This window comes from Zea mays, chromosome 8 (assembly GCF_902167145.1).
Source record: "Zea mays cultivar B73 chromosome 8, Zm-B73-REFERENCE-NAM-5.0, whole genome shotgun sequence".
NCBI classification, from domain to species: domain Eukaryota; kingdom Viridiplantae; phylum Streptophyta; class Magnoliopsida; order Poales; family Poaceae; genus Zea; species Zea mays.
In genome coordinates this window covers 166,107,708-166,120,776 of record NC_050103.1, presented here as the reverse complement: position 1 = coordinate 166,120,776, position 13,069 = coordinate 166,107,708, and the positions used below count along the sequence as shown (strand labels likewise).

Here is a 13,069-nt window from a genome sequence, read left to right as displayed (position 1 = left end):
TATAAGACCTCAGACTAACCAAGACTCTGTGTGACTGGACCCACTGAAGCGGCAGAAGAGAAGAAGTTTTATATTAGTACCGGTTCATGTTCGTAACAGCACTAAATTCCACAGTACCACGCGAACTCAACAATAATCTTTAATAACGGCTCTATCAAAAACCGGTACTGAATAATTACATATCATTTTTTGTCTTGAGACGGTACTAAATAACTTAATATTAATATCGGTTGTTTGCTTCAACCGGCACTAATACCCTCTGTACGTGCTAGATGTTTTTTAACCGATATTGAAGCTAGTATCAATACAAGTTGTTAAACAACCATAACAAAGGTTGTTGGACGGAAGCCTTATTCTCCTGTATAAATATCGGTTTTAAAACAACCGGAAAAAATGTTGTTCGACGGAAGCCCTATTTGTCTAGTATCAATACCGTTTCTAAAACAATCGAAACAAATGTTGTTAGATGGAAGCCCTATTCTTCAGTAGTGGGAAACAAGTTCCAAACTGCTCCCCTATCCACGAACAAACTCTAGCTAGCTCGCCGCCAAGAGTCACCAATTGTTCCTCTCGTGAAGACTCAAGAGTTGCCAACTTCTTACCAGTCATATGAAAGAAACTATTTCAATGAACTGGAGACAAACTGCAGTAGAGCTAGTATGTTATACGTATTTGATTTACAGAAGAAACAATTCCGTTCTTGGTTGGTCGTTCCTTCCCATTCCCACCCATATCACAAGCGGCGGTTCATAATGCCACACACGACCACCAAGCTCAGGGCGAGCAAATGGTCCGTCCCCGACCCAACCGTCAGCGTTAGAACATCGTCCCCCAGCACAACCCCGGACGCCGTCCGCTTCCGTCCGACGGCCGCCATGATCGCGCCGTCCGCGCCGCGGATCCTGTAGTCCGATTTGCGCGAGCTCCCCTCGATCTCGTACGTCCTTCCGCCGCCGTGCATCGTCACGACGTCGGCGGCGGCGCCGGCGCCGCAGCCATGCTTCCATGTCTTGTGCACTCTGAACCACGGCCTCGCGTCTTCCCCGTCGTCGTCTAAGCACCGGCAAGCTTCCCATCTCCTAAACATGCAAAAGCTCTGCATGCATAACAATGCCGGCATGCATCAGAGAGCATAGATAGGGACATAGGGTTCGATGGCGATTCTCGGAGAAAATATAACGATCTCGGTCTCTCTTTGTTTTTCTTCTTATTATTTTGATGTGTATGCACTGCACCTACCTTTCTTTGGATCCTGACGAGGCTGCTGCCGGCGCGGTCCATGAAGAACACCTCCCTGCCGCCGCGGCAGCCGTAGTTGTCGACGCGGTAGGCGACGCGGCCGTCGGCGCCGTACACGGTGCAGCCGTTGCCGTTGAACACCAGCGACTTCATCCACACCGTGTACGATGCTGCTGCCTGCCCCCGCTCACGCTCTGAGTCATCGTCGGGCGACAGACCTGCAGGCCATGGCTTGATCTTTGCCATTGTGGACGGCGGCGTGGAGGAGCAGCTGGCCACTGCTTGCTCCACCTCCGATGACCCGTTGGTAGATGGTAGCTAGCAGCTATCTTGCTCTCGAAGCATGCGTATGTGGTGAAGAACTGAAGATCGATGAGCTACAATGGTACGCAAGAGACTCGGTGCCCCGTATGTGTTTATTTATACGCGTTTGTGTTTATTAGTTTTCCACTTTCGGAGACATAGATTAAAAAATAGTTTTGGTACTTAATCGTACTCGCCTAACGCGTCATGCGATATGATATATAAGTATATATTAGTGTTATATATATAACAATAATTAGTTTGTTACAAGTCAGCTATGAACAACTAATGTATTTAAGGATCACGTTTACCAAGTGTATAGCTGGAGTTTTTATCCACTGATAATAATCTAAGAATCAGTGCCACAGTAGGTCTGATAGGTGACAGATATAGTGTATTACATATACAGATATACTAGCTATACTATACGACGGTCGACAGTCAGACGTATCATTAACTGACCCTCAACCATGCCTGACCTCGACGACGTTCGTTCTAGGTAGATCGTGTGTGTTCATGCATTGCATGCATGCCCCGATCGGCCAATCTGGGCTCCCACTCTGAGCAATTTGATGCATCGAGGAAGGCATTCAGGCATCAGGAAACAGTGCTGGCTCCCAAAAAAATTTGCATAGATCCCAAAAAAAAATTGCAACCTCTTCCTGTTTCAGTTTAAAATCGGATTCTAGTTGTTAAAATTGGTTTCTGACAGGCAAACATTTTTCGTTGAAATATGACTCTAATTCATTTTATATATTTTGAATATGTCTTGAAATATGACTTAAAATATTCTTTCCTGTACGCCTATAAATATAGGTCATTCATGTAACTTGTACTCTGTGGTTGATAGTCAATCTGTATTCTTCGTGGTTGTTTGCTCCTCTATATTGGAAGAGATTTTTCCACGTAAATCTTTGTGTCTATTTTATTTCCTAACAAGGGGTATCGGAGCTAGTGTTAGACACATTGTTTTTATCCATATTGTGGTCGCCGCCGCCTGGTCTTAAGGTTTATCGTGGCAATCGTATTATCATGAAGGACAACCGTTTGAATAATCTCTATTACTTGTAATGTTCAACAGTTGATGTTGAAACTGTTTCTATTGTGTTCCAGAAGAGAGATTATTTTGATGATATAAAGTCGTGCTCCAGGTCCAAGTCTAATGATTCCTTCCTTAGACTTGGTTGATATTCAAATTTAGCATCATAGTGGTGTTTGGAAAACAGTTCTATGAATTTAGAGTTAAGGGGAGATTTGTTGGAATATGTCTCTAATTCATTTTATATACTTAGAATATGTCTTGAAATATTCTTTCATGTACGCCTATAAATATAGGTCCTCTGTGTAACTTGTACTATACAGTTGATAGTGGATCTGTTTTCTCGTGGTTGTTTGATCCTCTATATTAAAGATGATTTTTACACACAAATCTTTGTGTTTATTTTATTTCTAACAGTTTCACTTCTAAGCTTATTTTATGAGAATCACTTTGGCGGAAAATCGTCCAAAACAATGTAAATGTAGAATTCGCCGTGTCGTCCCGATGACAGAAATTCATCATTTTCTAGATCATAAACTCTATAAACTTATTTATCTTCCTTCACACATAAATTTCACGATATTTAGATTTTATCTACAGTCAGATTCTCGGGGAATTTAGATTCTCATAGAAGGTTGTCATAAAATCGCGTACACCAAACGAGCTCGAACAGTCGCGCCGCTGATTGATGTATTCATGCCAGTTGCCACCCGCAGCAGGATACAGACAGATTCTGTACATTAGCATTGTCCAACCCAAACTCAATCTTGTTTAAAAAAATGTTTGAACACAGCAGTGATATTTATCCCAAAGAAATAAGCTTCACTATCTGGGTGTACTAATATGGACTTGAATTGCAACTGAGTCAATTATTGGACAATTTCAAGGGAACTGTAGCCTCTTTTGAAATAATCTAGAGCCAGGAAGAATGCTGGAATAGAAAAAAAAAGAAAAATAATAATATTGGCAGAAGTACGAACTGTGATGTCTTTTTCAAAAGCTTAACTTGCAAAGCATTTTCGAGTCACGTGATTGGAACAATTCTGCTATACTAAACTGTATGGCTATGTTAGACAAATGCACTGTTTTTTTTTAAAGAAGAAAAATACACAGATGCATGCCAAGCAGCTGAACAAGGCATAGAGCAGACGAGTACATCGTCTATTGTGGGATATAATAAAACCGCTAGTGAAGTTCCACTGGCGGTTGCTTAAGAAAACCGCAAGTGAAAATGTTATTTCCACTGGTGGTTCTTGAATAACGGCCAGCGGAAATGACGATTTCCACTAGCCCTTAGTACTGGCGGCACTGAAAAGCGCTAGTGAAAACGTCTCTAGAACCGTCACTATAGAGGCTGTGTGTACTAGTGATTAATTCCCTCTGAAGACTGATCTATGACTAGATGTTCTCTTACTATAAAGCCAAGTTGCCAAAAAAAGATAATGATTCTAGCACATTGTAATACTGCCACCATTAATTTGAGTAATGCACCTCGATCAACAACAACAACAAAAACACGTGGAGAAAGTGAAGAGTTTTTTTATAGACAGATGTCGTATAATGCAACACCATCACTTGACTTCCGTAAGCTAAGATAAACAAAAGGGAATACCTGCTACGGTCGTCTGATCCCTGATGTGATGAGCTACTCGTCTACTTAAACAAATTTTGCTTGAATTAAACCTTGTGAACATTGCATAGAGAGCCAGACCACCTAATAAATTTTAAAGAGTTAACCCATGTGACGTATTCACATATCTAACACCGAGTATTATAGCATGCATGTAGTGTTTGTAATTAAGCCAGACATAGATTATGGACATGTGCATTGCAGGAATGATAATGTTGAGTTGCTGTTGCTAATGAGTCATGGCCACTACCGGAATCGCGTTCTTTGCCGAGTGTCTAACACTCGGCAAAGGCTATTTTATACTCGGCAAAGGCTTTGCCGAGTATAACACTCGGCAAAGAACACTCGGCAAAGATTTCATCGGCAAAGGGTTCTTTGCCGAGTGCTTTTTTTCGGACACTCGGCAAAAACTTTGCCGAGTGTCAAAAAGCACTCGACAAAGAAAAACACTCGACAAATTAAGAATCGAAAAAATTAAAAAAAAAACAGCAAAACATTTTTTAAATTCTAGAAACAACTCTCTAACCCTACCCTATTACCTTACCTGTTGTCCTATCATTTTGAATAAAACTTATATGTTTTGTAAATGGTGAGATTCGAACTCACAACCTCTCTCTCTCGCACATACCATCCTATACCACTACACTACTACACCAATTATGTTTATATTACGTTTCCATTCCCCATGTACTATAACAAATCGAGAGGAATTTGATTATTTAAGGCACTAAATGAGCTCATTTGAAAATGTGACCAACTATAAAGTTGCATAACTTTTTGAGATCTAAAAGTTTTATTTTAATAGTTTCTACATCCGAGACCGTTTATAAAATTTGAATTTTAAATTTAAAAACTTCACACGAAATTTTCAATGATAAGATGATTTCAAATCAAAAAATTGTCAACTACAAAGTTTCATTATATTTCAAGACCTACAACTTTTATTTTGGTGGTTTTTCCATCCGAGACAGTTTGAAAAATTCAAAATTCAAACATAGTTTTGCATAACAAGATGATTTCAAACTAAAACATTGTCAACTACAAAGTTTCATAACTCTTCAATACCTACAACTTTCATGTTGGTGGTTTTTCCTTTCGAAGTCGTTTTCAAAATTCAAATTTTAAATTTTTTAAATTCAGACGTAGTTTTCGTTGACAATATGACTTCAAATGAAAAAGTTGTCAACTATAAACTTATATACCTTCTCAAGATCTACAAAGTTTATTTTGGTTGTTTGGTAATTTGTTTATCTCAGATGATGGTTCTAACAATATGCACAAATTCTATACGTCTCTCTCGTAGTTTCATAAACTACGAGAGAGATATCGGTTTTATGAACAAATTTATTTTTATTTTGTCATATGAAGAAATGTTCAATATATAAATTGTACATCATGATGAGTTATACAAATTTGTAGTTGAAAACTTTTTCATTTGAATTAATTTACTACTTTAAAATGTGATTTTTAAATTGTCTTTGCCTAGTGTTGGAGAAAAAACACTCGGCAAAGAGCTCTTTGCCGAGTGTTGTATTTGTGACACTCGGCAAAGAGCCCTTTGCCGAGTGTCAAAAAAAGACACTCGGCAAAGAAACTCTTTGCCGAGTGTCAAAAATAAAACACTCGACAAAGAGCTTCTTCGCCGAGTGTTTTCTTTTACCGAGAGTTTTTTGCGTGGCAGTGCCCGAAATAAAACACTCGGCAAAGAATATGACACTCGGCAAAGAGCCAAATTCCATGGACAACCTCACAACCCTACTACATTCGGAGTCAAAACTTAACCTTTTGGGTCAAATTTCTTGGTGTATGAAACTCAGTAGTTCTGCTAACAAAATTAATCTGCTTGTGTAGTGTCTTAGCGAACCATATGATCCAAGCATGGAAAATATTTTAGCTATTTGAAACAATATATATTTGTTCCGTTGGGATAAATGTTAGATTTTATGATGCCTAGGATCAATTTCTAAGCCCCCTAGAAGAGCATACATATATCCGGCTGAATTGAAGGATAAGTACACTGACACTGTCACGCACGCCGGCCTAATTAGTAGGCCTGAATGCCTGATTATATATATTCTTTCTGTGGCAGCTTCTCCTACATGAAATGATGTGGCGGCCGATTCATAGTGTTGTTTTGGCGCCCTTTTCTCCTCTGATGTCATCTACAGCGACGGACACACCCATAACAAACTCATTACGTTCCTGGAGAGTGCATGCACTTGTGTCCTGCTTTTTTGGAGTAGCCAATTGGTTGACTGGCTTGGAAACAATTGCAAGACAACAAAACAGGATAATGAACACACAACATATATATATTGAGCAGAAGAGCCATCATCAGGCTAAACAAAGGAGAGCAGAGCAGCAGCCGCCAGAAAGTTAGGGCGAGCCATGTGCAGATTATATATTACCAGCCGTACTAAACGAGTAAATAATGGGTGTAAATTATTTGAAGATGCAGCTGTAGAAGCTCTCGATCAAATGTGATGCATGCCTTATTGGGAGAGACTTCCGAATATTATTAGTTTTCTCCCAAGCCATTAGACACATGTGGAGTACATTTTAGTTGTACTAGTATATCACAAAACAGGAGTTGATAGTTGAGGTTAAATATAACTAGCTGGATTGGATAAATAAATAAATAAATTGGTGCACCAACATTTCTAAATAAATAAACATTAATGATTGGATGGTAATAAAGTGCAGTATGTGCCGTTCTCCGTACATGTGTGCTTTGCACGTTTTAGGATCAAAGTCTCTCCTCCTCCTGTTTTGACAAGGGAAGAATCAGGAACCTCTGCTGTGATGCTTAATGGAGTGCCTAGGAAAACTTTCCAATGAAAAAGAGGGGTGAGACTTGGTAAATGGAGATTATGTGCGGGGAATAGATAAGGTCCAATGTCTTGTCCTCATCCAAGGCTTAGCACTAATTGGGCATCTGAGGTGGATCTTGCCTTCAAATAGTTATGGATATGATTTTGTCAACCAAAGCACAATGTTTTCTTTTTGGTTGCTGATTAAGGATCGCCTAAGAACTATAAATATGTTAAGAAGGAGACATGAATATTCAGTCATACAACTGTGAGCTATGCAACCTGGAAGTAGAAGAAACCATAGAGCATTTGTTCCTCTTCTGCCCATTTGCACGACAATGTTGGGGAATCGTTGGCCTAGATATACCCCTTGGCACAAAATTTCCAAAAAATTGTCACCTCTTTCGAAGACTAGTTGTAGCTAATTAAGGGTTCATGGTTAAAGATAGAATGTTATAACTAGTCTTTGAAAGAGGTGACACATTTGGTTACACCTTTGGTTGGTCCATCATTTGGAAAGATTCGTAGCAATCTAAACTTAATTTTATACCATATAGATTGAGGGATGTCAGATATAGAAGGTTATATATGTTATAGATAGGAGATTATATGTTTTAAAGATAGAATGTTATATATGTTAAAAGTAGAAGGTTGCATGTAGTAGAAAAGAGTCAATGGCCCTAATTTTTGCAATGTTGTTACCTGACGTGTACAACTATATATGCATGAGTATAGCCCAAATGGACTTTGCCTTGTGTCACTTCAATATTTATATTTAATTAAGGATCTTAATCAATTTATATACCCGTGTAATCCTAAGGAACATACATTTTTTTTAAAAAAGAAATGGTACAACTGCAAAAAAGCACAAACTAACATTAAAATTCACCAAACATCTGATGTACTAAACTCTAAGCGCGTGTTTGGGAGGAGATTGAAGAAGCTAAAATCTCTTTGCTATTAAAAATTAAATAGAACACTACAGGAAAAGCATAAATTTTCGTGGCCAAAAACCCACGAAAATAAGCGTAAACCGACGAAAAAAGTCTATTTTCGTCGGCATACCGACGAAAATAGCCGCCAAAAATAAATTCGACGAAAATGTGCAACTATTTTCGTCGGTACCGACGTAAATGACTTATTTTCGTCGGTACCCCCAAGGCCGTCGAAAATAGGTGCTCAGCGGGGTATTTTCGTCGGCCACCGTGGCCGACGAAAATAGGGCGCTTTATTTTCGTCGGCTTCCACGTGCCCACGTAAATAGCTGGGTCGGCCTGCATGTATTTTCGTCGGCCTCCGTGCAGGCCGACGAAAATTCATGGTACCCCTCCCCAAAACAGATTTTTCTGCACCTTTTAATTCACAGCAAAATACACATAATCCACAATCACATATACAATAAACAGTTTCAATACAGAATTCATAAACCACATCCACAATCAATACCATAATTGTTTCAAACCACAATCACATCCATAATAAAGTCCATACATAGTCCATACATAGTCCATACATATAGTCCATACACAGTCCACACTCACGACAAGTCTCACTCCTGCGGGCTGTGGGAGTTTTGGCCACTCCCTCCTCCACCACCAGGAAGGTAGCCACTCCCTCGGGAACCATGGACGAGGTAGTCTTAGACGTTGACAACACCCTCCGATCCCTGAGCATGTGACACTGAACCCTGCAATTCATCAATCATTCAAATAAGGTTGTGTTTTGCTATCCCTATACCTATGCATTGCTATGTTTGGTCACTATTTGCATAAAACTAAACATGGAACGTCACCTGTGATCCATTGTGCTGAGGAGGCTGTGCATGCATCCACGGGTAGTGTTGTGCTGGCCACCCCTGAGGTGGTGGCACCCACCCCGTCGATGGTGGTGCCATCCACGCATGAAGTGGCTGAGAGCCCGGCAGTGCCTGGGAGACCGGTGGCACCCATCCTGGGGCTGGCTGTGATCCTTGGGGTGGTGGAGCCATCCAAGTGCCTGCATGTGCCTGCGTCCACCCAACATCGGTTCACAGTGGCTGTGACGCTGGAGCTTGTCCTGGCCATTGTCCCCATCCTTGTGCCTGCGAGCCATTTTTTATAATAAAAAACAGTTGCTATGGAATTGAAGTGTTCAGATAGTGTTACCTAGGGAGGGCGAAAAGTGGGCAAGTTCATATCAGGGCCGAGTCGAGAAGTCATTTCCTGCAAATGGATGAAACGTTAGAATCGCAACATTATACTTTGAATTCAATAACACGTGATGAGATAGACGAATTACCTGAAAATAAGAAGCCATATACTGCGTCAGCTGTCCGACCTGCTCCTACGCTGCTCGAGCCTGCTGCTGTGCTGCTCGAGCCTGCTCTTGTGCTGCCCGAGTCTCCTCCTCCAGCTCAGCCTCTCGAGCAGACCTGGAGGAGCGAGAACTCCCTGCTGAAGACGATGCCTTCCCTTGACCTATTGTCCTGTTATACTCCACAACGCCGGTGCCAAAGGCAAACCTACATGATACACATAGTTGAGCCATTAAGTGGACACATTCTTGTTAATGAAATTGTCGAATCAAACACAAACACCTCAGCTGCCATGCTTTCTACCCCCACCACTGTGGTACAACGCCGAGGCATCTAAGTCCGAATGCATCCAGTCGAAGTCAGGCCCATGGAGTTGAGTCATTTCCTCCCCATATGCATTCTGCAAAGAAAGTTAGAGTTGGAGTTAGACACAAAACATGCAATTTAATTCGTAAATACAAACTTGTTTACCATTTTCTCCCTTGCCGCCTCGCTGCATAGCACATCAGGGTTCGCTGGATCAGGGCCATGGTGACCACGGACGTAAACCTCCATAAAACTTGGAGCAACTCCACTTCAGCTTCCTGCATGAAAAAGAAGAGTTAAACCATAGAATTTTCATAGATGTAACATACAAGTTTGATTTATATACTTACCATGCGGCGTGCGGTACCAAGGTGTCCATCGGCGCCGTACCTGTGCCCCGGTCCTTCAGTGCCACGGTTGGCACGGTGCTTCTGGGACTCTGCAATCCACTCAGGCCGACGCCCATCTCTTAGCCAACCACCTCCAGGCTTCCATGTCCTTCGCAAGCCAATCCACAACGCTCTCCAGGTACTGCTCCTCTGTGAGGTAGATCTCATTGGCCCTTTTGATTTGCTCATGTTCTGCCCCTTTATCTTCTTGTAGTAGTAGTTGACGGCCGCGATGCGAGCATTGTACATGGCATCCTTGATGACCTTATCAGCGCACTTCCAAAAGTGCCTCTTCACACGTGCCCACTGAGCCTGATCTGTGGGGGATAGATATCCCCTGGGTCCACTAAAGAAGTAAAAGGCCTCACGAAAAGCCCAAGGGCCCAATAATTCGTAAGGTCATTCTTTCGTGGGCCTAGGGAAAGACAACCAATAAAGAAGACGTGGGACTGATTAGTGCAAACACAGGCGGCCCACAACGTCGAACGAATGAATCACAAACAGAGACCCGACTTTCCCGCGCTGAAGCCCCCATGCAACGGAGCCATGCGAGGATAAGTCGGGGGAGGTTACGTAAGGATAAACTCAAGAAGTTCACTATCTTTCAGCTACTTGTTGTTATCGTATCACATGTAATGCTCCACGGCCGAGTATATAAGGCCTAGGGGGCACCCCTTCAGATCGATCGACTCTGCTCCACTTAGCCACCCACAAAAACTCTCTGCGCCCTCTATCCAGAGAATCCTCTTGTAACCACGCTCATATACTCACCAGGACGTAGGGTGTTACGCACTTCTAAGCGGCCCAAACCTGTAAATCTTGTCCATTGTCCCTCGTGCGATCGGCACGAACCATTTTGCTACAGTCGTCGACACCGTCCTACTCCTAAAAACACCTTGAGGGGCAACCCCGGGTGTGCGGTCGGACCCAAAACACCGACAGCTGGCGCGCCAGGTAGGGGGTGTGTCGACGATCCAAGCTAGCTCAATGGCCGTCACCTTCCACAGCAAGATCACCATGCGTCCCGGATCCACATTCTGCTTCGGGACAATCTCCTCCGTGGCGGACGAAGAAGGAATTCTACACCGCCTCGCGGATCTGCCGGAACAGAAGTCTCCTCCAACAAACTCCGAAAATGCTGGAAAGAAGCTACCTCCGGCTCTTCGGAACAAGATCGTCTCCGGGGAGGCTGGAGCGAGAAGCTCGCTGACCCGGAAGACTCCGCTGTCTACTTCTCCGACGAAAGAATGGACACGGGTCGTGAGAAAGAAGGAGACCAGGGAGAGGCCAGTCGTTCTTCCCGTTCCTCCGACCTCAAAGGAGAACGGAAAGAAAGCCGCCGTGGCAGCAATACCGTTCTACCCCGACGTCCTCTTCATCGGGAGAGCAGAATCACCCGCCGTCTCCGACGATGAACCGACCGCGCCTGGAGAAGAACCGCCTCAGCGAGAATCCCGCCGACGAAGGAATCGGCGCAGGAACGTTCGACGACATCACGCAGCTGGAGAACGGGATCCGGAGCAACCTGTCTCGCGAGACGAGGTCTCAGAGATAGGAGAAACTCCGGAAGAACGCGTCTTCAGGGAACGAAGGAACTCCCGACGACGAGATCGCCGTCGAACTCAGGAGCAAGCCGAGCAAGATGTAAGGCAACGACGCGAGAATCCGCTCTTCGGGCGCAACCTGAACCCCGACTTCGCCCGAGCCATGAATACGCCGAGCGAAGTCGGAGGCGTTCTGGCCCGGATAGCTGACGGACTTCCTCGGATCCCCGACGCCGAGGGATACCGGCGCCTGTTCACTCAGGCAGCCAACCATCTTCTACCGCTCGCTCATCCGCCGAACGATCTGCGACACGCCATCAACAGTCGCCGAGACGCGCGAAGCTCTATCAATGCTTCGCGCGAACGGCGGCACGAGAACGAAATTCGCCGTCGAGAGGAGTATGATCGAGATCATGGCTTCCCGACCCAAAGCCAGGCCACCCGAACTGAGTCGGCAACAGCTTCAACTGGTGGAACCACCCGGGGACGGTCGAGGAGCCACCACCGCCACTCCCCTCCCCGGGACAGACGACATCCTCGACGACAGGAGGACACGTGCGGAGTATCCGCCCTTACTCCGCGCCTTAGGGCCATCCAATGGCCTCCCAACTTCAAGGTATCCAATGTCGACAAATATGAACCTAAGCAGGATCCGGGGGGCTGGTTAGCCGTCTACACCACCGCTGCTCGGGCTGCCGGGGCATCCAAGGACGTCATGACTGCGTATCTGCCCATCGTCCTCGGGCAAGACGCGCTGCAGTGGCTACGACATCTACCCCGACACTGCATCGACGACTGGGGAGACTTCAGTCGACGTTTCACCGCCAACTTCCAGTCTCTCTCCGACAAGCCAGCGCAACCATGGGACCTCAAATCCATCAAGCGCCGGGGGGATGAGACTCTCAGGTCATACCTTAAAAGGTTCCAGACCATGAGAAACCGCATCCCCGAGGTCACGGAGGCGGCCGTAATCGAGGACTTCTACAGAGGATCTAACGACTCGGCTTTCGTCCGAGCCATACTGCAAAAGGCGCCGACTACCTCCGAGGAGCTGTTCCGGGAAGCCGACCTCTACATCACCGCTGACGAGCGGGCCCAGGACCTCATCGGAGGAGCAAAGCCCGTGCCAGCAGCACCACGACGCGACGCGAACCAGCCGCCCGACAAGCGCTGGGAGAAGAGACCTCGCGAAGAAGTACACGCCGCCGGACCACCCGCCTCTCGCGCCCGAGGAGGACCTCGTGGAGGCGAACGCACGCTGGACGACATCCTCGACGCCCAGTGCCCGTACCACAAGGATATGCGCCACACTCTCCGCAACTGCCGGGATTTCAAGCACTCCGTCGGGCATGGCCGACCTTTCCAACCTCTACCACCTCCTCCGCCGAGGGGAGGACCAGATGAACCACGACAGCCCCATCGGCCGGAGGAGGGGGGAGGAGGAGCATTCCCGCGCGTTGACAGGGAGGTCAACGTCATCTTCGGTGGACATGGGTCGCAGGAGAGCAAGAGACAA

At 44.9% G+C, this 13,069-nt stretch overlaps 1 protein-coding gene across 1 annotated transcript; it reads right to left on the bottom strand.

Moving 5' to 3' along the window:
- Window positions 1–404: 404 nt before the first annotated feature.
- LOC103637463 (protein LURP-one-related 11) lies at window positions 405–1,612 on the bottom strand. Its single transcript, XM_008659649.2, has 2 exons — window positions 1,240–1,612; window positions 405–1,096 (listed from the first exon to the last, which is right to left on the bottom strand). The coding sequence occupies exons 1-2, from the start codon at window positions 1,483–1,485 to the stop codon at window positions 734–736; spliced, it is 609 nt and encodes a 202-aa protein (XP_008657871.1). The 5' UTR covers window positions 1,486–1,612; the 3' UTR covers window positions 405–733.
- Window positions 1,613–13,069: the final 11,457 nt, after the last annotated feature.

What these genes read in the sequence shown, in the direction of transcription:
- LOC103637463 (XM_008659649.2), bottom strand. Translation starts at nt 1,485, where the DNA reads ATGGCAAAGATCAAGCCATGGCCTGCAGGTCTGTCGCCCGACGATGAC. An exon ending in TCGTCAGGATCCAAAGAAAG is followed by an intron (nt 1,097 to 1,239) that starts GTAGGTGCAGTG and finishes TTATGCATGCAG; the next exon opens with AGCTTTTGCATGTTTAGGAG.